Here is a 26723-nt window from a genome sequence, read left to right as displayed (position 1 = left end):
TGATGATGATGATGATGATGATGATGATAAGCGGTTGGTCATTCAATGACTGTCATGCAGAAACACACTATTCCCTTGTCCCAACGTTACAAGCACGCACCGTTGAATTAACCACAAGAACAGTACGCGGTACCGCGTCCCAGAGGATAGTTATCTCTGCAGACGTTAATTTAAGTTGACTCTAACAGGTTTCCAAGTCTAAGGGGGCCCATACACGTACGAGTCTGGCTCGAGAGTCCGGTTCGGCGAGCTTGACTCGGGAGCCGGGCTCGGATTGATTTCACCATAAACGCATGAGCTGACTCTCAACTTTGCGACCCACACACGGACGAGTTTGGTTCATTGGAACCCGAGTCGAGTCGGACTCGCGAGCCAGACTCGTACGTGTATAGGCCCCTTAATTCCCATCATTTGCGGTAAAAATGGTCGATTTAGACGAATTTCTTGAAGCAGAGCCCTTGAAGTTAAGCCTAATAACACAAGTACGTACCCTTTTATGACTTTATATGTTTGGATTTGCACTGTGTGTACCTTGCTTATAGTATGTAGTTTGTTTTATATTTTTCCCTTTATGATAGTCTTTCCTTGTCTGTATCAGGCTAAGATCTACTGCCACCGGGTGAATACCCAATTACAATATAATAATAATAATAATAATAATAATAATAATAATCACACGGGTAAGACAGTGCTTTCCGCTTGTGTACAATTTCATTGTCGTGTTGTGGGGACCCGACGCTGGGCCCAAACCTGTACCAGATGAATCGATTACACACACGCGCACACTTTTTTTAATCATCCATTTTAATATTAGCATCCCGTGTAAGCGAGGCCATCAAAGTGGTCTGTCCCTGTCAGGTTTTCCCTTACGCGCTGTAATCACTCCGATGCCTGTCCCGCTCAACTGTCCGGGAAAGAACCCTGAGACTTCAGAGCTTGGAATTTTTGTACCAGCTCAGAGAAGGCTGTGTGACATGAAATTAATCGCTTAGGAAATGAAATATTAAAACGTCAGTAAAGTAATATTGATAACAAATTTCATTAAAATCGCTCATTTGGTTCTTCTTTACTTTGTGAAACACGAAAGGCGGAAACCTCCAGACGGTAGGCCACCTGGATGTTTAAGCAACTGGAAACAATTCTCAGAATATTCTGAATATTGTGACATGACGTCTGAAAGCCACAAGAGTTGAGGCAGAGCCAGGTGCCCATTGCTAGACAACGGCTCGGGAATCATGTTTCCACAGGAACGAATACGACTGAAGAAGCTATGCACTGGATACAGAGTCACGTTGATTCCTAGGCAACGCATCCAGAAACGTTTCCGGTCACACGGCAACGAACCTCCAAAGCAGAGTAACAGCGAAGAGCGCGAGAAGTCTACTGTTGAAGGTGGTGGTCTCCATACGGTTCGACCGGAACCTACCTCAGGGAGGGAACTGACCAACAGAGGACAGAAGTCAGAAGTGAAGTCTTTATTTTATGTGGTGTAGTTACAGTAAGCTTTAGAGTGTCATCATTGTCCATAGTTACGAAGTGTTATTGTTACAGCAAGACTGTGTTACATCTAATTGTAGTTCCGCCTGGTAAATATCCAGTAAATCGCTTCATCTAATCCGGTACTCATTAATTATTTGTTGCGTTAGAGGATACACGTGACAAAATCATATATTCTCGTTAATGCAGTCCATTTGCTGAGTTAGTAAAACGTTACGAAGATGTATGGGGGAATGAAGGAATATCTCCACTCGGTCGTAACCTCGGAACTAGACGTAGCTGAATGGGATGCTTCATCCTCGGATCACTTTATCCCCAAGGAAGAGCCTCGGATAGGACGCTGGATTGCCCCCAGAAACTTCTATACTTGTTGGCGGAGAGAAAAATCAATGCCTTCGTCGGGATTCGAACTTCGATATTCTAGCCCATAGTCAGAATTCATATCGAAAACTTCATCACACCTTAACCATCTGTCTTACTCTGATTCATAATTTTTGTTTTGCAACCCAAAGCGGGGCTGGATATCTGTCATTATAGGTTACGGGATGGACAACTGAGGGGTTGGGATTCAATTCCCGACAGGGGAGAGCCTTTTGTTTCCTCGATCTTAAACATTTTGTTCAGATCACCCATCCTCCAATTCAGTGGGCGCCTGTTGCTCATTCATCAGAGGTTAAGTAAACGGGGCGTGAAGCTGACAACTCACCTCCATCTGGTGTCAAGGTTAAGAATGCTACGAGCTATGCCTCCATTCCTCCATATATGTTCGTGGCGCGGTACATAATTAGACATAATAGACTGAAATATATAGGGTGTCCCAATGGCAAAAGTCAGTATTCTTGGAGGTTACAGTATCGGCCATTCTAAGCAAAAAAAGTGTATATGTACACGTGTCTTATTCCGAACGTTTTCCGAGGCAGAGCTGTTTCACTGTACAGTTCCAGAATTGTTGATAAGAAAGAATTATTATGTGATGTTTCTAATACCAGTATTTATTGTTCAAGTGACAAAGTTGGTACAGTTTACCTAGTATAATACATTTTCAAAAATTCCACCGTCAACATCAGTGTACTTTGCAACCGCGTGAAGAAGTTTTGGCGTGTTGCTCGTCTGTACAGTGTACAGTGTACTGTAGCTGTAGCTCGGAAACCGTTCGGAATAGGACACGTGTACATACACTTTTTTTTTTGCTTAGAATGACCGATACTATGACTTCCAAGAATATTGACCTTCGCTCCTGGGACACCCTGTATTTTAATGTATGTCATACCTTGAATAGACAAACTTTCGGAAGAAAAGTCCCGGCTGTTGAACAAGATCTGCGGTATAGTGAGTTTGGCTCCTATCGTGTGTTGAAAATAAAATGGGACAACTATCTAGTAGTGACGTAATGAACTACGCCAGTGCTTCTCAACCGCCGGGCCGCGGCCCAGTAGTGGACCCTGGCATCAATTATACTGGGCCGCGAGAGGCTCTTCTGGAATTTGTCATTTTCATTTTCTAAGCATTTTTCATCAGTAAATATTTTATAGTGGAAATATTCTGAGGAGAATAATATTTGTGTCGAGAAGCTCAGACACAGAACACCTAAATCTGTGTAGCAAATGTCAGTGACCAAGCCGCATATTTTCAAACATGGAAGTATTCATGAATGATCGGGAATTTTCAGACATGCAAATCTTTCAACATTCGGGAAAGGCAATACCGATGTTTATGACCAGTCATAAAAATTGCCTGCAAGCCGATTACAACAATGGGCGGCATATCCTCTGTTCTCAGAACTGAGCTAAATAACATGTGTTGCAAATGTCAGTGACCAATGACCATGTTTGACAACATGCCACACCGTATACATAAGTGTACTAATACTATATATGATTATACTATAATTACTAATATTACGTTAGCTTAATGCATGAACTTTAACAAAACTGGAAAGGTATTTACGAGTAAATTTGTTGGGATGGGCCGTCGTCTTATAAAAAAGGAACTTAGGGCCCCCATACACACACAGTTTGGCCTCCAGTTCGGCCTGCACAGTTGAAGACTGAAAGGCAAAACTTACGTGTCTGGTGCGGCCAGCCGGCCAATCGTTTCGACTGTTGGCCTGTGGGAAACCCGTCAGTCCATGACTCAACATTATAGACTGGAAGACCGTGATTGTGGCATGAAGCCTGCCACTTTATCTGCGCGTGTATGGGGCGAAAGGGAGGGGGTAAACTGTCACAGTTTTGCCTGTAAGGTCGATCGGGAGGCCAAACTGTGTTTGTATGGGGGGCCTTACTGGGCCGCGGTCTCATAAAGGTTGAGAACCACTGATCTACGCCACTGTCTGATGATGACGCAACTCCAAAGAAATATTAGACACGTCATACTCTTACCTTCCCATCACAAAGTTTCTGTTTCAGAAGGCCTGCCCCTACATTTCTCAGTACTCTTACGGAGCTCTCTTCAAGCTAACATTGCAAGTTGCGCATGATAGATAGGAGAAACGCCAGTCCTTCACTGCCCACGTGTGACTATCCTGTCGAGGGCAAAGCAGTATGTCGCCCACAGAACTTCAACGTTTTGAAACACTTCAAATACGACAACGCAACGCAAGAGAAAGCTGGCCAACTGCTTCCTTTTCCTGCGATAGAATTTCAGTTTTAAGACAGTTGCATGCAATGCAACCCACTCGTCGTCTGTCTCATGTACAAGCGAGAATGTAAGGTGCATTTGAATGGTGACATATTGTCACGTGTTTTAGTGACAAATGACGGGATTTTGGATTGGATGATTGGATTTATTGCACCTATACACTCAATTCGTAACTGCAAATAATACAGCGCTAAGGCTGACACACACTAGGGTTCTCAGTCTTCACTAGTCTTATCAAGGCAAAGGATTTCAGCACAGCAGTTATACCAGTCTTGTTTCAACTGCAGCACACATGAAGTCTTCTTTGCGCAGCCTAGTTTCTTCCTTGCCATTTCTTCTCAACCATCTTCGACTGCCGCCTCAAGAGACTCACTCAATTCTATCTCATCTGGCCTGGGATCCTCTTTATATAGCCTCAAGGCGGACCCAGCATAAAAAAAAACACCGTTTCTATCGTTGTAGCTCAACAATACCTCGATTGTTGCTTGCTCATTCGTTGCCGCGGTAACCTGTTTACCGAGTCATTGCCTAGCAATGAACGTCTACTCTTGCTCCGCTATTCTGGCTTTTAGGCGTCATCTCACAATATCACCGAGCTGGATGGTGTAGCTATAACGGTCTAGGATTTAATTCAAGAGATGCTTGATTCGAATCTCAGCTTGAACACTGGCTATTCTGAAAGGTTTCGTGGTTTTCCTCGGCTTCTCCAGGCAAATGAAGGGATAGTGCCTACAGGCCACAATTGTTTCCTTCTTGATCCATCGCTATTCACTGCCCCGAGTTGTGGAAGCCACTTCATAGCTGTTCACCCCTTGCTGTTAGTGGCACCTTATAGTCGTTCCCCTTTGATTCTTGGTGATTGGGGAGCATTTAGGGGGGCGCCGTAGCGTTGTTGGTTGCGGCACTATGCTACAAGCAGGAAGGTCGCGGGTTCGATTCCCGATGAGCTCGTAGGATTCTTTTTTATTAACCTCAGCCGTCCAGGTCGCAGTATGGTCCTGGTGTCGACTCAGCCTCTAACAGAAATGAGTACCAGGAATCTTCCTGGGGGTAAAGGTGTGGCTGGCACGTAAGGCTGACAACCTCACCGCCATCTGTGAGCTGATTGTCTAGAAAAAGTGGGAGCCTCGACGTCTCACAAAACTATGGCCGTCCACGGCCTGTTACAGATATTATAGATATTTACCTATTGTTTTTTTACCCTTGAAAATTCGACGACTGCTCCCCCGTGATATCTTTCATCGAACTCTTGCTCTCGCACTTCCTGAACTTCTGCCACCCTTAATATTCAGACTCCAGTGAATCCCTCCTACATAAACTCACTCTCAGTCAAACTAAAACTGCTTTCCGGTAGGTTAATGATATGAAGAGGGTGTATTCGCGAACCACGTGTAATCCAATGTCGGCGGACCTCCAGTCGCAGTTCTAAATAACAGATTATATTCTCCGTGACGACATCTGGGCCTCTCATTTATCACATGCCCCTTCCTCCACCTTCTTACCGACAAGAATGAAGTTAAGTTTCCGGAGTCCAAAATTTCGGAAAGTATTGCTGTATTGCCGATCACAGCAGCCTCGAGATCTAAGGCGAGAAGTGTCTTTGCTCGCTCGAACTCTGGGATCGTGGGTTCCAATCCCACTTAAGGCATGGATGTCTGTGTGTGCGTTTATTCTATGCTTGTTTTGTCCTGTGCGTAGGTAGCGGCCTTGCGACGGGCTGATCCGCCGTCCAATGAGTCCTACCGACTGTGTAAAAATGATTACGAAACCGAAGACGAGGCCAGGGCCCAACGAAGAGCTCTAGAGCCATTGAAGAATAAATGAAATTGCTTTATTTACATCCAGCCCCTCCCCCATTAGTCCTCATGGAGTAGTTGAGCACGTGGACAACTTTACGTTTTTTTTACTTTATTGCTCTATTTTCGACACAACAGGTGCTTGAAACAAAAAGGTTTTGAAGTTCTCACAGCTGTGGTCATGAAGAGCGCTATTTTCTGGGATGTAACGCCGTATAGTCTGTTGTAAGTGAAATTAAGTTTCCGGAGAATATGTAGTCTACATCTTTATGGTCGAGTAATAGGCCAAGGAAGAAACCAGCGTGGCAAGCAGGGCGTTATATCGCAGAAGTTAAAACTCTTAAAGCGTCGTTCGTTCTTTCTTATTATATGATCTAAGTATCCTGTTTGTCATAAACAGCACAGAAACCTTTCTGAGTGTACTCCGTGTCCTGAGAACTTTCAGAAATTCTGGGGGATAAACTGGACAGATGTGTGGCTCGGGTTAATTTAAATAAATTAATGAATCCAAACTAAGTTACATATGGAGTATACAGAGCGATCTGACACAATACGGTGTGTCGTGAGAGCACACTACTCTGGCTTATTTAAGGCGCTGTTCTAACACTTTGCTGGAGTGACTGATGAAATACTCGAATATGGATATAACGATCTGGATAGCCTGTCTCACAGTCAGAATTGAGAGTACTCACGAAAGCATGCTGGATGTGGTACACCGGCCATGCTGCATTCCACTAGAAAATCAGCCACACAAACACTACAGGTGTTAATGGAAACAGTGAGCTGGCATGTCACTTGCTTACGCATGGCGCAGTCGGCAAGAATTCTGCAAGTAAACCAGACACACGTTCGTCAAGAAATTTTTGTAAAAAGTAAAAGGCAAAGCTATTCCTGAAACAGGCCGTGGAGGCCCATAAGGGTGTGAGGCGTCGAGGCTCCCACATTTCCTAGACAATCGGCGCACAGATGGCGGTGGGTTTGTCAGCCTTATGCGCCGGCCGCACGTTTACCCGCAGGAAGATTCCTGGTACTCATTTCTGTTAGAGGCTGAGTGACCCCAGGGCCATAGTGCAGCTGGAAGGATTAGGTCAATTGAAAATCCAATGACTTCAACGGGAATCGAACCCGAGACCTTCCAGCTTGTAGCATAGTTCCTCAGCCAACTACGCTACCGCTTGCAGGTATAGAGGATAGTTAGAATATGCGGTGAGTTGGACGACATCCCGAAGATGAACACCTTCAGCTTGGTGGCTTCGTGTGTTGACTTCACAGCTAGCGACTGCGCATGAGAGTGTTTCGTGGTCACATTTTATCATCTCTTGAACCAGGGAATGTCGTGATACTGCGATCCCACAAGGTTACTCGACCCGCCATAATTACAGCTGTTGATGTATCATTGGGATTCGTGAGAGAATGATCCAGCAAATCTCCCTCTCTCGGTGTCTGCCGGGTGCCAACTACACTTTCCGAAAGCGCCTGTATTAGTTCTTATATAGACTAGCAGATTTAACAAAACTCTTTGTGGATATAACTTGCATTTTAATTCTCCTGAGCTTGGCGAGCCCTGTGGGCCCGCTACCCACGGTTTGAGAAACCATGACTTAACACTTTGAAGCATGAAGTTTATCTAAATAATATTTAAAAAAAATCCCTTTCATACTTCACGGATCAAAACTTCGTATAAAGGCCAGCCGGTTAATACCGAATAGTGAAATAACTTGATGGAGTTGAGCCCTCCTTGACAATCCACCAGTCTCGCAGCTACTCAAGAACTTCCAACGTTTTATGGAATCCGAAGGTTCGGGGGCACTCGATAGCGTAGTTGGTTGAGGCACTATGCTATATCCCGGAAGGTCGCGGGATCGAATCCCGATGAGGTGGATTTCTTCAATTTACCTAATTCTTCCAGCCGCACTATGGCCCTGAGGTCGACTCAGCCTCTAACAGAAATGAGTACCGGGAATATTCTTGGGAGTAAAGGACGGCCGGCGAGTAAGGCTGACAACCTTACCGCCATCTACGAGCCGATTGTCTAGAAAGTGTGGAACCTCAACATCTCACAACCCTATGGGCCTCCACGGCCTGTTACAGGGATACCTTTCACCAATATCCTACATGCATTCCTCTTCTCTTCGGTTCGTGCTACATGCCCTGCTCATCCCACCCTCCTTGACTTGATCATTCTTGTTATAGTTGGAGAAGAGTACAGGTATGAAGCTCCTCATTACGTAGTTTTCTCCAGGCTCCTGTCACTTCATTCCTCTTCGGTCCCAAATATTCTCCTCAGCACCGCGTTCTCAAACGCCCCCAATCTATGTTCGTTCCTAAATGTCAGAGACCAAGTTTCATACCCATACAAAACCTCAGACAAAATTATAGTTTTGCATTTTCTCATTATTACGTTTTAGGACCGACGAGAAGGCAGAAGGTTCTGAACAGAATGGTAGCAAGCATTACCCGAATTCAGTCTCCTCTTAATTTCCTCCCGAATCAGGTTTGGATTTATTATCGTCGTCCCCAGATATCTGAACTGTTCCACGTTTTCAAAGGATCCGTTAGCTCTCTTTATACTATTATGATGTAAAACAAGGAGATGCTTTTTCGCCACTGCTTTTCAACTTTATTTTAGAATATGCCATTTGGAAGAACCAGGAAAACCAGGTGGGAGTTTAGTTAAATGGGACACATGAACTGCTGGTCTATGCCGATAATGTGAATCGAGTGGGAGATAACATAGATACCATAGTGAAATCGCTATTTGTTAATACTAGATTTTATTGTTTAGTTAAATGGGACACATGAACTGCTGGTCTATGCCGATAATGTGAATCGAGTGGGAGATAACATAGATACCATAGTGAAATCGCTATTTGTTAATACTAGATTTTATTGTTTTGCTTACATCAGCTGAACCTATGTACAGATGTACTATACGTTAAAAGTTTACAGCATATTTCAGCCCTTCGATCATCATCAGGTGTTGTACAAACCAATGAAGAGAAAAGAGCAGACAAGTCAAAGGTGCATGTACAATGCCCGATGAAGATCGAAAAGCTGAAACATGTCTAACTGTACATAATATGGCATGTAGTCCCATTGCTAGGCAACGACCGCGAAGTACACAAGTGTACAACGGCCGTTACTAGGAAGCCCCCTGCAAACAGCAACAACGGAACAGTGTTTTCTGTGCAGTCCGTGTCGAGATGTTATAAGCAGGACAAGTTGGTGGATAGTCAGTCACTGAGATGGTTAGTCTGATAGCTGCTGTGGCTCAGCTGTGGTGAGCTGTTGATGTGAGGAGCCAGGGGACAGTTCAGGAACCCAGAGGAAGGGGAAGATCCGCCGTTGGAAGCCGCTACCAAGTAAAGGCAGTGAAGACGTGACTGTGCGCGCTGTGTCCAATCAATCCGAAACCGGTGTATAGTCACGCTCAAATCGTGACAATATATTGTGCTAAGGGGAGCAAATAAATATACTGTATACTACAACACAACGTGACTGTATGAAACGATATTTCTTTTTAATTGTTTTTTGTTTTATTTTAAAGCAGGTAATGCATGGGGCTGAAACTTGGACACTTAGGGCATTAGATCAGAAACACCTGGAAAGCTTCGAAATGTGGTGTTGGAGAAGGATGGAGAAGATCAGTTGGACCGATTATGTGAGAAATGAAGAAGTGTTATTTAGAGTCAGTGAGCAGAGGAATATCCTACACGAAATAAGAAAACGGAAGGCTAATTGGATTGGTCATATCTTACGCGGTAACTGCCTTCTAAAAGAAGTTATTGAAGGAAAGATAGAGGGGCGGATAGAAGTGACCAGAAGACGAGGATGAAGACGTAAGAAGATGCTGGATGACCTTGGGGGACAGAAGAGGATATTTTCATTTGAAGGAGAAAGCTCTAGATCGCATCAAGTGGAGGAACTGTTTTGGAAGAGACTGTGGACCTGTCGTCTTGACAGATTACTGATGAATGAATGAATACATATAGGCCTACACTGGCATGGCCAGAATATTTTCCGCAAGGGAGGAAAGTCTGTCTTGCAAGAGACAGCCAGAAAATTTTCTTATAGACTTACGTTTAAACCGGTCGCCGTATGAGTCCTCAGGATAAAAGCACAATTGAAACAAGAAGTTCTGGTAAGAAATAACAGCATTCTTGCCTTTCGCTACGTACTGAGTATGTGATACTACACGAGCCGGCGGGAGAATATCGTGTCCAATAGCTCTATTGTTGCATGTATATTCGTTGCCGCGGGAAGTTCACCGAGCCGTTGCGTAGCAAGGTTGCTGCATAAGCCTCCTTTTATTTTTATTTATTCTTCAAAATAAAAAAAAAATTAACGAATATGCTTTTAGTTTTATTTGTAATGTATGGTAAATTTCCTCCCATTCTTCGATTTGGATCCTTTCCCCCCCAAGAATCCGGCAGAGTGCTGGTGCGTGGTATTTCCTCGCTACTTTGCCCATTCTCATATACGTGTAATTACAACTTTAATTTTGAACGTTAATCTGTTTCTTGTTGCCTCCAAATTGCCGAACTTCAAGTCACATGCTTTGAGGAGCCTGTAGGGTATTTCCTGCTGCAAATTGCACGCAGTGCTGGCAAGGTTGTTAAGGACAACACGTATGATGTAGCTCAACATCATTTCTGTTTCCTGCCCTGACGTCACGACCATTCTCGGATTTTCCCGTATAAATGCATTCTGTTATGTAAGGCGAGGCCCACTTACCTTCCAGATAAGTCGCTTTGGTGAGATGGTTATGTCTTCTACGTTTGGATAGGCGCTTTTGCAGTCCTGACGAGTGCCATGGACTTTGCGTCGTCTCTCCGTGCCCATAAAATAACTCGTGAAGCGCTGGATGGATATTCATTAAATTTGATATCGGATAATTTTACGAAAAATTGTCGACCAATTTTAATACTAATTTATTCGGACAGTTTTAATATCTACATGAAGACCTCCTACGCGTGTCTCCCGAGAGTATCTCTTTAAATATACATCCGTGAGAACGTGAGTTGCATAGGAGAGTACGATATGGAATTTTTGCCCTGTACACATTTCCCGTAAGTTTTCGAGGTAATGAAACAAAATTGGTGATATGCTTTATTTCCACACTTATGCAGTCAAGAATGACCAGTCTCCTGAATGTTCACAAGAAAACAGAGACTCCGATTGTTACAGTAAAACCACATTTAAGAGAGAAAGCGATAGAGTCAGGATTGGGATTGGACTCGATCAGGATATCTTAGTCGGTATAGAGACGGACTGAGGGGCTAGACGGACGCTGCTCGATTCCCGGCAGGGTGCAAGCGATTTTTCTCTTTTCCACAGTGTCCAAACCAGGCCTGGGGCCCACTCGTCCTCCTACCCAGTGGGTATTGGGGGTTCTTTCCCCAGGAGTAAAGCGGCAAGTGTGTGAAGCTGACAACTCACCTCCCTAGTGCTGAGGTTAAGAATGGTGGAGCTATAACTTCACTCCCCCACACATCTTCATGGCGTGGTGTTTAATTAATTAAGCACAGGGAAAACTTACCTTTACCTTGGCTGAAATTAGTTTTGGTTCATAAATTAATCAGTTTATATGTATAATACATACACACACACAAATATATATATATATATATATATATATATATTACCACAGTCGATAAGTTCGTGGAATGGCCGCAAAGCGTCATACGGGAATTTACTGTAAGTATGTTTCAGCAATGTTTTCGACAGCTATATCAACGTTGGCAAACTTGCATAGCGGCCAACGGCAACTATTTTGAGGGCTGATGTGGTTTTGTGTAAGTGTATATGAATACCTTGTAATATGATGCGATAAAACCACATTCCACGAACTTAATGACTCTACCACGTATATATTTTACTTGTCAGTGTACAGTGATTAATGAACTGCTGTTACGAAATCATGGAATATCATGGATATCTTTTTTACTTTTACTAGTAATGCACAGGCGTAAATTCACGTGACTTCTTCCACTGGCAAGCCGTCAATTGGCTCCTCCATCACTTTCAATATGATCTTCTCTTGTTGCTCCCACTGACAGGCTTTGAAGTCTCCTTTGTGCCACTTCAGTTTACCTTTCATCTGCCTTAAATAATGTCCAGCATATACTACCATGTGCCACACGCACAGCTTATTGCATCCACTTTGATTTGATAATCATAAAAATATATGATGAAAAGTACGAATTATGGGGCTCCCCATTCTCCTATCACCTCCTCCCACTTAAATCCTAATATTCCCTCATCAATCTTAGAATTGATTTATTTTCATATAAATAATGTTAACTCCACAAAGTGGGAAAATATATTTTTAATGAATAAATAATTTTGTCAGTGCATTTGATGGTGCTGATATTATTTATATTCTCCTCAGCACACTATTCTAAAATATTCCAAATCTCTGTTCTTCCATTAACACGAGGGACAGAATCTTGCACCCATGTAAACAACATATAGATATCAGTTTTATGTCTAGAAACATAAAGATTAAAACCTACAAAAGCGTTACAACTACAGGGAAGGAAATGCCACTACCAGAATTGTGGTTAAGTTTACCTTTATTTTAAATTTATGTTTTAAATGAACCGAGGCAGCCTAGTGTTATGCTGTGGCCTGGACTGCCAGGGTTTCATTACCTAAACCACCTTTGGGGGCCTGCTGAACCTTCTTTTGTATAGGTGTCCATGTTTACCTGGGAGAAAAGTGGTCAAAGTATAAAGCTGACCATTTGCCTCCATTTAATGCTGAAATTAATAAAAATGCATGAATATTAGCTCTACTCCATCGCATATGTTCATTGTATGGCTAAAATTTTGTGTATGATTTAAGGTCATCAAAACTGTGAATCTGAAGATTATGGTGTTCTGGAATATTATTCCGTGTAATTTGATACCCTAATGAGTTAGGAATCACAGGGACATTGGCAAACCCATAGCCACTCTGCCTTTCTGTTTGTAGAATTTGTCAGAAAGACAAGAAGGAAGAAGTCAAGACATGGAGGAAACGTCTTGTGATGTCCTCTTCAAAGTACCAGCTCAGGAGGTTGAAGACCTTCCTAATCATTACCTTATTGAAAAGTAAATGAATAACATAACTGATGAACACATCCTGATGATCTGAAAATTGTAGAAGGTTTGAAGAAATCTGTTGAAGTTCCTCACATAATGCAGGGAGTGATCCTGGAATGTCTTGAGCAGGGCACATCTGATCATGATTCTTCCTTTTCGTTTTCAGGAGTAAAAAACCTAGGGGTTTTCAGATCTTGTGGTCATAGATTTTTGGTGAACTCAAAAAGTGAATAGTTCTTGAGGACAAAAACATCTTATATTTCATGGATTCTGTGAAGGCGTGACCAATTTCCTGTACACGAAGCCCTCCAGAAATGTACGAAACTAGATGGCTTTCAGATTCTAGAAGTCTGTGATCTTAAAAGTTGTATAATTTTTATTATTGGATTTGACCGCTAACAGTGGTGACTATCAATAGCAGTATCCTTTTGGATGTCATGTCTGTAAATATGTAGAAGTCCATTGACATTTCGGAGGAATGTACAGCCTTCATCCTTAGAGTCTAAGAGTAATCAAAGCAAGCAGAATGTGCTTTGCTTCGATCTGAACCAGGTTTTATCTACTTGCTCTTCCTTTTTGCTGGTTACATGTTTGGCTTACTCTGTGATCATGAAGATGAAGGCAGTACTTCAATCCTAAACTTCAGTGAACTTTACAGGAGTATGTGATGTCACACCCAAGAGACAGTTTGCTAGCTATAAAAACCCAGTAAAGTTTTTGTAACCATAAACCAGTCAGTTGATTACAACATTTTTGTGCCCTAGGTTCTACACAATTGTGGCACCACGAGTCTTGAGGCCAAACTCTGAGTATCATGTAGCAATAACAACACAGAAGACGTCACAGCCGACCACTGTGACCGTTGGAGTTGGAGGGAATCAACATGGAGGAGGAACGTTTCAAGCTTCCCAGACAGTGACAGTTTCACCATATACTACACATATTGTCAAGCTAGAGGTAAGAAAACATTTTGGAACAGAGAATAATGAATTTGAGCACTGGCAGGAGGGAAAGTCAGGCATCTGCCTGAAAATTGGTGATAAAAAGTAAAATGAATGTGCAAAATATTAATATAAAGGATACTTGGAACACATTTTGTGGCACCATCCATGTTTCAGAACACGGATCCACAGTTCCAGGATGATCTGCAAAAAAGTGTTGAACATCTTAAATATAAGTTCGCAAGGAAATTTTATGACTACCACTACAATGAAAAAATTCTGGCTCTAGCTGCCTCCTTTCCCTTGGAAGAAATCCTAGTGATTATAGTCAAATGTATATATTCTTAACTGCTTGTACATAAAAGGGGTTAATGTCTGAACAACCCCAAATATTGCACAAAATTTTAATAATAGTAATTACAAATAATATTACAGTTCTCACATGAAGCACAATGTGACAAATGAGTGTAGGCATTTATCACCTTTTCTGAAGGAATAAAGGGCATCCCTGTAAGAGGCTGTGGAGGCCCATAGGGTTGTGAGACGTCGAGGCTCCCACATTTTCTAGACAAAAGCCTCACAGTTGGCTTTGAGGTCAGCCTTACATGCCAGTCGCTCTTTACCCCCAGGAAGATTCCTGGTACTCATTTCTGTTAGAGGTGGAATCAACTCCAGGGCCATAGTGCAGCTGAAAGAATTAGGTAAATTGAAAAAATCCGGGGTCCTCATCAAGAATTGAACCCATGACCTGGCTTACAGCATAGTGCATCAACCAACTATGCTACTGCTTACCCCCATAAAGCACATAACCAACAGTAAAAAATAGGAAAGGTGCACATATTTAATGTTTAATCCTTTTCAGAATTTGACTGTCAGACGTCAGTATCAGAGCTGGACTTTATTGTCCATTATTACAAGTTTCAGGCCTTTGTAATTGTCTTAGACTTCATAATAATTCATGGCATTCCAGGCATTGCACATATGTTCTCATACATGTGTTTGAGACAGCAAAGTGAGCGTCTCTTTTCCCTAAAATTTTATTTAGAGAAGTGAGTTCCATGAAATACTGAAATTTAATCAAAAACATTTGAGCTGTTTTTCAAAAAATTGCAGGTTGCCCTGTAAAGTAACTAGAACATTCATATTCACCATGCATTAATCTATGATGGATAACTTCTTAAATACCGAATTTGAATGAAATCTGTCAAACTGTTTAGACACTAGATAGGTGCACATGAAAACACATAGACAAATGTAATTCCAAAAACCATTTCTTCATATTCAAGAGCGCTGAAAATATATAAATCTATTGTCAGAACCTTGAGATAATTTTTTTCACAATCACAGCACTAGCTCATACTATGTGAATGTCATCTATTTTCCATCCCTTTTCACTCTTCATAGTCATTCCTTGATGTCTTTCAGTGCTACATATGTGTAACCTCTTCAGGTGACACAGTGTCATTCAATAATCTATGTCCTAATTGGCCATTCTACCAGCCAACCTCAATTGCTGTTGGTTCCCTTCCCTGTTCATCGCAGTCTATGGAAATCGTGTCATTGTATTCTGTCTGAGAAGTAGAGTTGAATAAGAGCCTTTAGGAATTCATCTGTATGTCTGAACATTTTTTGTTTTGCCTTATATAGTGTTAATTTGCCCTGCTGTCTCCCATGTTCCTTTCCAGTTCAAAATGTTATTAAATGATACTTTGAGGCTGTCATTCAACACCATCACGTATGAATAATATACACAAATAGTCAGTTGTAAACAGTATTATATTGCAATTCATATATCTACATCAGAGTACTCACAGAATATACACGATACACCAAAACCAAGGACTGCTTGCTCATTTGTGACCTCCATAACACCTGACAATTCATTGCTATGCCAGCCACAAAATTTCTTAATAACAGTGGCAAATCTCATGCATCCAAAACTTTTTTAGCATATTTTCCTTATTTTTAAAAAAATAAAAGGCATCTTATGAGATCACCTTGCTGCCTGTGTTTCTGTGTATCCCCCCAATTCCTGAAAGCCAGAAGTAGTCCTGTTTGTATAATTTAAGGGCATATAGCAGAGAGAACACTGTGTCCAACAGCTGGTTGCATCTTTTTTTATGCTGTCCATTTTGTATCAAAGGAAAGTAGGTGATTCATTCGTCCCACAAGTTTGTTTCTGACTTCTAATTGGGAGGTGCTGAGTTGAATCTTGGCCAAGATAATGTCTATCCTGATTGAACGTTTTCACGGTTTTCCTCATTCCCTCCAAGTAAATGCCAGGATAGTACCTCAAATTAGGCCTTGACTCCTTCTCACAACATGTTCAATTCATTATTGACCATTTGCAGTTTTAGCTGCTAACAGTGTTATAAATAAACAGTGAGTAAAGTTATCCCTGTAAGAGGCCATGGAGGCCCCTAGGGTTGTGAGCGGTTGAGGCTCCCACATGTTCTAGACAATCAGCTCACAGAGGGTGGTGAGGTTTTCAGCCTTGTGCACTGGCTGGCCCCTTACTCCAGGAAGATTCATGGTACTCATTTCTGTTAGAGGCTGAGTTGACCCCAGGGCCACGGTGTGTCTGGAAGGATTAGGTCAACTGAAAAATCCAATGATTTTATCAGGAATCGAACCCATGACCTTCCAGCTTGTAGCATAGTATCTCAGCCAACTATGCTACTGCATGCCTTAAATAAACGATGAGTGCAGACAAATAATACAGCAGTACTGAAATGACTTTAAATGATAAACCCCGAATATACTCGGCATTCAAAAACTTAATGGAAAGGCAGATACAGTGGAGCTACATGGTTTAGCGCCAGAATGTACCAGAAATTGTTCATGTTTCCTAATTTGAATCCTTTCTTATTGTAATAAATGTCATTTCACTTACATTCTTCAGTTTAATTTTCTAAATTATTTATAAACCTCCATCAATATGACCACGGACTGGTACAAGGCAGGAGTCTTATGGTTGGAAACCACAGGTTTAGCTTCTGTACTTTAAGGCAATGCTTGCCAGTCATCTCCTTTCAATTATACATGAAATGACTAACAGGCTTTTTAAATAACTACTTAATATTGATGTAACTGAAGAGTACAGTCTTCTGGAATGTGACGCCTTGTTACATCCTAGGAGGTAGTCACTGTTGTGAGAACCTCATATCTGACCCAAAATAACAGGTTTTGCTGATCACTATTTCTGCTCACTAGAATAGCTCGCAGCCATGAAAGTACATATAATTGTGTTTGAAACGTCTTTGAAGGTACGAGTATGTCGTCCTCATCATCGGATAATGCCACAGGTTATTCTGTCATCATTAGGAATATGCCAGAAACCAGAATTACCATATCAGAGATCTTGCTGAACACACATCTGTTTTTCTGTAAGATAGCCTAATCAGTGTCTGTTATGCCCTCAGATATGTTTTAGAACAAGAAGTTCTGGGGAGAACTAATTGCCTACTTTCCTTTCACTACATACTGAGTATTTGACATGACATGGACTACATGTAAAACACTGGGTCAAACAGTGCTTTTATGATTGTGTGTATGTTTGATTGTTGTCATGGGAACGTGTTTACCAAGCCGTTTCATAGCAACAACCATCTCTTCTGGCTCCACTATATGTGCTTACTGGCTTTAGGGGAGACACACAGTTAGCAAAATGATCTCATATGCTTCCTTTTATTTTTCCAAAACAAAGAAAGTAGTATAAAAAAAGTAACCATTCATCACTCTCTGTGAGGTTCCTTCTTTTGAAGATTAGGGTTTTCTGGGATTTGGTGCCAAGTTGCTTGGAAGATAGGTATGAGCATTTCAGACGAACATGTTGCATCCATCTTCAGGGTAAAAAAGCTAGTTAAGTTACTCTTCTTCCTGAAGGAGGAGGCACCAGGTTCCCCTGGATCTTTAGTAACTGTCTACAAAACTATGTGATGTCAAATCTCAGATGATTGTTATCTTAATATAGTGAAAACCCACTTTTATTGTTCCATAATTTAAGATTTTCCCTTGTTTACCATTTAGTTTTACTGATCCCAAGTGAATACCTCTGTGTTATATTACATACATTTAAGATTTTATTCAGTTCAATGTTCAGGTCCGTTAGTCCCCAAAGAAACCAAAAATAGGGTGCTAGATAATCAAAATCTCATCCTTGTTTTACAAGATTTTCTCTCTTTTCCTCCTCCTGTGGATCAACGTGACCACCTCCATTGCATCCAGGAAGTACAACCCAAACAGTTCCTCACCCAGCACACTTTGACCCTAAAGATCGGAGTAGCATATTTATCAAAAATCTGGTATCCATGTAGAAGACCACATTCTATTGCAACTAAAAAGACAACGGTCTGAACTCATCTTTATACGTGTGTGATCACTTTCCTCTTCCAGTTTATATATAAGAATTATGTATTTTTTTATAGATTGGTGACCTTGGGCCAGGAACCTATAATCTTACAGCTCGTGGTATAAATGGCTTGGAATTCATAAATACTACAACACTTCATTATGTTCATAAGAGTCACTCTGTCTTTATTCAGACTGATAAAGCTGTGTATAAGCCAGGACATAAAGTTCAATTCCGAGCCTTAATACTCAATGCACATCTGAAACCAAGTGTCACAGGAGCTTTGGATGTATACATAACTGTAAGTAATTTGAATGCATAAGAAACATCTGCTGGACACTCTGCTTGAAGCATCTTAAGAATAACATTCGCTGTCAAGCATTTAAATGTCTGTTTAGAACAATGGTCCACCAGGCATTAAGTAAACAGATTAGCACAAGAAATCTTCAATTAAGAAACCAATATTTGTATTAACTGTATGCCTAAAATCTATAAATACTTTGATTTCTCAAAACGTTCTCTATGATCTGTGAAGGAGTATATCGATTTTATGGCATATGTCATATGTAAGATAAAACACTTCTGAATGTTGAGCGCGGAATATGCTGTCATTTGCATTAGGAAAGTCTACTTACATGAACAAAACTCTCAGTGTTTCCATAATATTTTCAGGAGTCCAGGGATTTAGTACCATAAAATAAATGTTAATACTATCTATGTTTTTGTTTAAATTTGCATACCTGATTTCTATGCAGTTGATGTAGTAGCTGATATTGTGTATGTCCTTGACTGAAAATTTTGTGTGTTAAGTATGTTCACTGATCAGCTGTACAGTTTAAGGCATAAAGTGTCTCAACCCACCCAAACACTGGGATTGTGGGCTCAGATACCACTCTAGGCATGGATGTCTGTCTGTGGTTTTCTGTGTTTGTGTTCTTCTCTGTAGGTAGTGGCCTTGTGATGGGATGATCACCCATCCAAGGAGTCCTGCTGACTGGCCATGTAAAAAGTAAAAGTAAAGGTATCCCTATAACAGGTCGTGGAGGCCCATAGGGTTGTGAGATGTTGAGGTTCCCACATTTTCTAGACCGTCGGTTCACAGATGGTGCAAGGTTCTCAGCCTTACGCAGCGGCCACCCTTCACCCCCAAGAACATTCCAAGAATATTCCTGGTACTCATTTCTGTTAGAGGCTGAGTCAACCCCAGGGCCGTAGTGCGGCTGGAAGGATTAGGTAAATTGAAAAGAAATCCAATGACCTCATTGGGATTTGATCCCGCGACCTTCCGGCTTGTGGCATAGTGCCTCAACCAACTACACTACCGCGTGCCCCCTGGCCATGAGATTCATAATTCAGGATTAATTAATTCGGAATGGGAATGAGAATTGGCATCACTGAAAAACATGTACATTGCTTTAACACTTGGCTACTTACTGTACATGTAAGAAAGAGCATGGAATACATTTTTTAATGTCTCTTAGGTCCTCAGTGAGAACCAGTAGACAGACAAACTGGGAACAGACAACACTTCTGTATACACTAGATTCAAATTGTAGTGATTATTATACAAACAGATTATTGTAACATTAGGAAACTCTGCAGTTTGCTCACACTGTATTCATTGTTTTTGTAAAGTTCTTGGACTCTATAGCTATTACTCCTCTAGACAACATTAACCAATTGACCTTTATAGTAGAGATGTGTCATGTTTTCTGCAAGGCTATTTTTATGAACTTCAGGCTTCAAAGCTTAAATTAGAAAATCGTTATTTTGAACTGTATCATTTTATGTGAAACTAACATTTTGTCACAAACTTCACACACATTTTTTTTTCTTGGCACTACAGCCCCAGTGGGCCTAGGCCTACCTCCATGAACTTCTCGGTTCATTTCGGGTTTTCTAGATCTTACACATTCGGTAGGACTCCTTGGGCGGGTGATCAGCTCGTTGCAAGGCCTCTACCTGTATGCAAACACAGAAAACTCCACACACACAAACTAAACATCCATGCCCTGAGTGGGAGTCGAACCCACGATCCTGGTTTCCAAGCGAGCGAAGACAGTACATGCCTTAGACCGCTTGGCTACCATGACCGGCTCACACACATTTACCTTACAAGTATGTGGTGAGAACATGTTTACTTGTAGGATGGAAAAGGAAACAGAGTGAAGCAATGGAGCCGTGCCCTAACAACAAAGGGAGTTTTCTCTGGAGAGTTCCAATTATCTCAGTCCCCTGTCCTCGGAGACTGGAACATAACAGTAGTAGTGATGGATCAGTACTTTTACAAGACATTTCAAGTGGCAGAATATGTGCTGCCTAAGTTTGAAGTTACAATAGATGCACCAGCGCATGCAACCTTCAAGGATTCCCATCTTGTGGCGACTGTTTATGCCAAGTAAGAAATGTTCTTATGTCATTCAGCATATATTTACTTTAATAGCCACTTTCTCTTCATAGGGCTTAAATTTCTAAATTGTTCCTTAAACAAATTTAAAGATTCATTTCCTTTTAAGAGTGGTAAGTTTCAAACATGGATGCATTCCTCCTCCTGAACAAAAATATTGTTTTCCATGCCTTTCCCTCTGTCTTGAAATAATGGTGATGATTTGAATTAGGAATATCTGTGTTTGCTTCTCTGACATTTCTTTGAAGTTCCCTTTGTGGTTGTCTTATGATCCCATAAGTGTCTTGAAGTAGAGAATCAAGTGATGGAGTGATCAGAGAATAATGAATTGCACAGGATTTGCAAGAAGGCAGCCATTCCAGTATTTGTATTTAAAGAGTGAGAAAGATCATGGAAAAACATTTGTGAGCATATAGACTGAGATTTGAACTGAACACTCCCCAAATACAAGTCTAGAGCAATACTTCAACTTCAAACTGCTCGATTCCATATTAAAAAATAGGTGAAGTTTCTTTGTATATAATTGAGCACTTTGTCCTGAAGACATGGGGAGTGGATGTAATAGCTCCATACATTTGTAACCTTGGCAAGTAGTTGGGTCATAGTTTAATGCACAGGGGATTAGGAGGCTCCCGGTGACAGTATAGACACTGGAGAAGAGAGAAATCTCTTGCTGTTGCTGAGAATTGAAATCTTATTCCTTGGTCATCCATCCCATACCTTAGTCACTACCCTGAATGAGCTAGCCCAGCTTCTGTTTAAAGTTCTGTGGAGAGTAAAATTTTAAAATGTATGATGATGAATCTAGAACCGACAGATTCAAAAAAATATATGGAATTTATCACTCTTAGTTCTTTTTGCAGCTCACTGTATGTTTCTTTAAATTTCTGAGGTGATCAGCCATGTCAATGTGGAGATAGCATTCAACATTTTGTTAGGTATGTCTGTTAGCATTATCAGAGGTTGATGTGAGGAGTGTCATGACCAAATGTTGTATTTACCCACAGAGAACATGCTGTCAGCATTCCCACCACATATTGCTTAGGGAGTAATGATGTTCTGTCTCAGTTTAAATTGGAAAGCTAATTTTGAAACACCTTGCTTTTGATGATGTTTTAGAATTGAATATGTATGTTTTCTTCATTAGATACACTTATGGTAAAGCAGTGAAGGGAGAAGCAACCGTGACAGTATATCCAACGTACTACTCAGGTTTACTTCAACCTATCTTCCAGAATCCAGTCCGCAAAGTTGTACCTATTGATGGAAAAGCAAACGTTGAATTTGATATTACCAAGGATCTACAGTAAGTATATGTTATTTGTTAACACGTTGATACCAAGTCTCGGCAAAGGACCATCTGCTAGAAATGTCAAGGCTGCTTGAGGGTAAATACAGCTGAACAAGGAAACCCCACAGCATTTCCTCAAATGATCTTCAAACAACCACAGATATACATCATGTGGAAGCATTTCTTTTGCTCTACAGTGGTATTTCACATTTTGTGCCATATATTGAGAGAAATGCTAAACTAATTGATTGATAATGAACCAATCTCCTTGGTTGTGATTCTTCTAGTGCAGTTGTATGAATGTATAAGGGGTGGACCTTCTCAACCCTTGCACCACGACCTACAGTGGTCTATTGTGCTTTTCTAGTGCAGTTACCCTGAACTGATCTAACTAGCTCATGGTGTTCAAAGGATTGATGTAGATAGTAATTGATAGAATGTCATGGAGAGGTTGAACTGTGACAGTAAATTTTATATTCCAGGTTGGGAGAGGAATATGAAAGATCAGTACAGATTGATGTGACTGTAGAAGAGGCTCTCACAGGCAGACGCCAGAACACCACATTTGAGGTTATGTTGCACAAATACAAATACAAGATGGAGCTCATAAAGACATCAGAGTACTTTAAACCTGGACTCAAATACACAGCGTTTGTAAGTGTTTACTGCTATATATATTTCAGTATTGGATTGTTGTTATTAGATGGTAGAGTTAGTGCCACCGATCTGTAAACATTACCTAAGATAATTTTCATTTCATGCATCCTGTTGTGTTATAATATACAGTTTCTTTGTTAAAACCATCACAACACAACAATATTAAGGTCAGTGCCTATTTTGGCTCTGCTACATGTTTCAGCTATTCATAGCCATCATCAGGCAAATACATGGCTAACATATATTCACCACTGAACTGCAGTACTAATAAAATTGGTGCAGTTCAGTGGTGTATATATGTTAGCCATGTATTTGCCTGATGATGGCTATGAATAGCTGAAACATATAGCAGAGCCAAACTAGGCACTGACCTTAATATTGTTATGTTGTGACGGTTTTAATAAAGAAATTGTATATTACCTAAGCTATATCTGTAAATCACACAGTCTCAGACTACCTTACCCAAAAATATTGAAGCAATCCAAGCATGGCACATAGTCAATATCAGTGATCACTTTTACCATCCACCTGCCAGTTGGATAGTAGAAGGTGGTGGCAAGTATACCTTGCATTTTTAAGATACATATTTTATCCAGAAATATGCAAAATTGTTGCATATGCATCCATTTTAACTGATCATTTATTTTGTATAATAGCAGTGAATATCCTCATACATCTGTCATGACCTGTGTTTGGGACAAATTTCAGCAGACTATGTGAGACTATAGAGTACTGTCTTCTGGGATGTGACCCCATGTAGTCTGGTATAAGTTCACCAACACTTCAGGGCTGTAGAGGAGACAAGCAAAAACAGCTACATGCAAACAGCACGCAGTGCTTGCTTGTCTTACTCTTTCATCCTGGAGATATAGGCAGTACAATCCTCTGAAACTTTGGTGAACTTCTATCAAACTAAATTGGGTCAGATCCCAGGTAACAGTTTTGTTTATAGCCACCACCGTGACAACCACAAGTCCAGTTTTTTTAGATTATTAATCAAGTTTTAAAAGTAGGAAGTGTTATGTGAACATGTGTCCCATTTGTGATGCATACAGTTGTGGATATTAACACTAATGGGAACAGCTGGTACAGGTATCCAGGTATGAATGAATGAATGAATGGGCCTTATCCAGTCCATGCATGACAACCATCAGTGGTCTGTTGTGTGTGTCCTTCTGTCCAGCCCTCCAACAATTCTACATTTTGAATGAAGGGAAGTGCCTTGTTTAAAAGGGCACCTTGGTAGTCACCCAGTTCCATAAAGTAGTGTTCCAGGCGATGAAATCTTAAGGAAGATATAACCTCACAATCACATAGGATATGTGAGACTTGTTTCACATTTTACAAATACCTTTCACAAATGGGATTGCTGGTTAATCCCAATTTACATAGGTATCATTTCAGGTGAGTGCCCTGTAAGTACTCCTGTCACCAACTGTACCTGGCTTTTATTTAATTTTGAGCAATTTCTTTGGGGAGCCAGGATAGCATAGTCAATATAGTGACTGGCTACATGTTGGATGAATGAAGGGTCGGCAAGTCCCAGTACAATTAAAAAATTTTGCTTCTCAGTGTCGTCCAGACTGGCTTTGGGGTCCACCCAACCTCATATCCAATGGGTACTGGGGGCTTTATCACCTGGGATAAATTGACTGAGGGATGAAACTGACCACTCACCTCCAACTACTGCTGAGGTCAAGGAAATATGGATCTATACAGCCACTCTCCCATGCACCTTCATGGCATAGTGCTTAATTAGTTAAGCACAAGGACAACTTTACCTTTTACCCTACTCCTTCAGGCAGACAGTTCTTGCAGGAAGCCCTTTGCCTCTTTGAGTCTGTTAAGTATTTCCAGTATTTTTTGTGGCCGTTGCCCAGCCCCTGGCAGCCTTCTTGGCAATCTCCACTAAGATGCTACATGCTGGTTCAGTTCCTGAAAATGGACACTGAGCAAAATTTTGCCGATTGACCAGTTATTTAATTACCTTGAATACCCCTATGACCCAGCAGCCATATCAGTTGAACTGTTGTTTGTGTTCAGCTGGATTCATGAGGGACTGATGGTAGTCCCAAACCAGTTTTGAGTTGTTCTAATGACTGTCCAGCGTTTTTAGTATATAAATATTCTTAATCCCATAGACCTTCTCTGCATTCTCTACTGCATATGGCTTGATGGCATTCACTATCTGAAATACTGTGGAGTATTGCCCAAGGCATTTTTCATAATACCATATCTGAACACCCTAGTTCCATTACCTTATTCATGTACTGCTCTGCCATTTGATACTGTATGATCTAGCTACTGGCAAGCATTAAATAGCCCACATAAAAGTTAAAACATGTTGAGTGACAGTAATTGCTATAAGTTGTTTATTACAGTTTCGTGTATATGTTAATGAATGGGGACAGTATAACATTTAAAAACTTTGTATCTTTTCCCTGTGTATGCTTTCAGGTGAAACTTACATATCATGATGGCACTCCAGTGCAAGACATGAATAATCCTGTTACAGTGAGATATGGTTACACATTTGACCATAATGCATATACTGAAGAGAAGCACAAATTGTCAAAAGATGGAATGGTTACGTTAAATTTTTATCCCCCATTGGAAAATCAAACAGTTCTTTGGATGGAAGTGAGTAAAACACATCACATTATTTGTTATATGTCTATAGATTTATTCCTGAATAATTAAAATGGGTATTGTCACATGTTTATGGCCCTGTGACTAATAATAACACGTTTTGGATTCTATTTATTAACACCTTCTTTTACAGCCTATTAATCAAAATCAATTACAACAGCTCACGATAAATGCCTGCCTAGGACTCGCTCCATTCTGGCTGGACTACGACTGACTTGTGTCTTCTAGTCTGTGACTGTTATGGTTCTGCTTTCTACTGCGACTGATTTTGTTGTTATCGAATGGCCTGTTATGGTATCCTAGGAAATGTTTGTCGATTACTTTTATCCATGGACACGTCTGTTGATTTCACAGCAGTGAGCTGGTTTCCAAGAATCTACATCTTTCATTTTTGTATTCCAGGAAATGTGTTCATCCACTCATTTCATAGAAATGGGTCTACATGTCATATTATTAATTTTCAGTCTTTGGATGTGAAATTGACATTTTCTGGAGGCAGATATTTAATTTATTCACTGATGACTTAAAATTTCAATTTATGTTCCCCAACATACTCGTACAACATACACCCTTGATGCATTTAGAGAGTCAAGATTCTGTAATATGGTGCTGTCATGTTCTGAGGGACATAAGAACTGTATGTGAAAGCTGTCACAGAAAACAGGGAAACATCAGGATATAATACAGAGTGGTTGAAATGTCTCACAAATAATACTATTGATTTACTTTTCATGCAAAAATATAGCCTACAAAATATCTATACAAATATATATATATATATATATATATATATATATGCAGTTACATTACAATAGTTTAATATAGTGTTGAGTGCATGGCCTTGAGATTCCTACTGTTATGTCACATGTGTTCAGGCCCCTGACAGTGCAAAATCCTGGACTGTTCAGTCAGTCTACAAGGTGTGTCCCAAAAGTCATGAAATATATTTCTTTCCCGCGCTCCTACTGGTCGGAGTGCGCTGGAACCGGTTGGGTTATGGGGGGGGGAGACCTTTAGCTTCACAGCGTGCCCAAGGTCAGTCTCCTCAAGCATCGGAGGCGTCAGTATCGCTGATTTAGTGCACCTGTGTTTTCTGACCACGTCACGGCGCACGATGGAGGATACTTTTGAACAACATTGGGCGGTCAAGTTCTGCACAAAGCTCAACAAAAAAGCTGCCAAAACTCACGAACTGCTTAAGCAAGCCTACGGGGAGTGCCAGAGTGCTAAATGGCACACCTCAGCTTCCCCGAAATCGAAGAAGGCGAAGATGAGCAAATCCAAAGTGAAAACAATGCTCATCGTCTTTTTCGACACCAAGGGTGTGATCCACAAAGAGTTTTTACCCCAAGGACAGACCGTCAACGCTCCCTACTACGTGGATGTTCTAGAAAGATTAAGGAAAAGGG

The 26723-nt window shown here is 41.0% G+C and overlaps 1 protein-coding gene across 3 annotated transcripts in view; it reads left to right on the top strand.

The window, feature by feature from the left end:
• The window catches only part of LOC111868014 (CD109 antigen), a 126988-nt gene that overhangs the window by 37685 nt on the left and 62580 nt on the right, over positions 1-26723 (top strand). For all 3 annotated transcript variants that reach the window (XM_023858351.2, XM_023858349.2, XM_023858352.2), the window contains exons 3-8: positions 13783-13975; positions 18387-18611; positions 20458-20708; positions 21865-22023; positions 22491-22662; positions 25123-25305. In XM_023858351.2, coding sequence (XP_023714119.1) covers positions 13783-13975; positions 18387-18611; positions 20458-20708; positions 21865-22023; positions 22491-22662; positions 25123-25305 — 1183 coding nt within the window. The remainder of the gene's footprint in view (positions 1-13782; positions 13976-18386; positions 18612-20457; positions 20709-21864; positions 22024-22490; positions 22663-25122; positions 25306-26723) is intronic.

This window comes from Cryptotermes secundus, unplaced genomic scaffold, assembly GCF_002891405.2.
Source record: "Cryptotermes secundus unplaced genomic scaffold, Csec_1.0 scaffold508, whole genome shotgun sequence".
NCBI classification, from domain to species: Eukaryota; Metazoa; Arthropoda; class Insecta; order Blattodea; family Kalotermitidae; genus Cryptotermes; species Cryptotermes secundus.
Note: the sequence above shows the minus strand (reverse complement) of the source record. Positions and strands in the feature narration are given on the sequence as shown.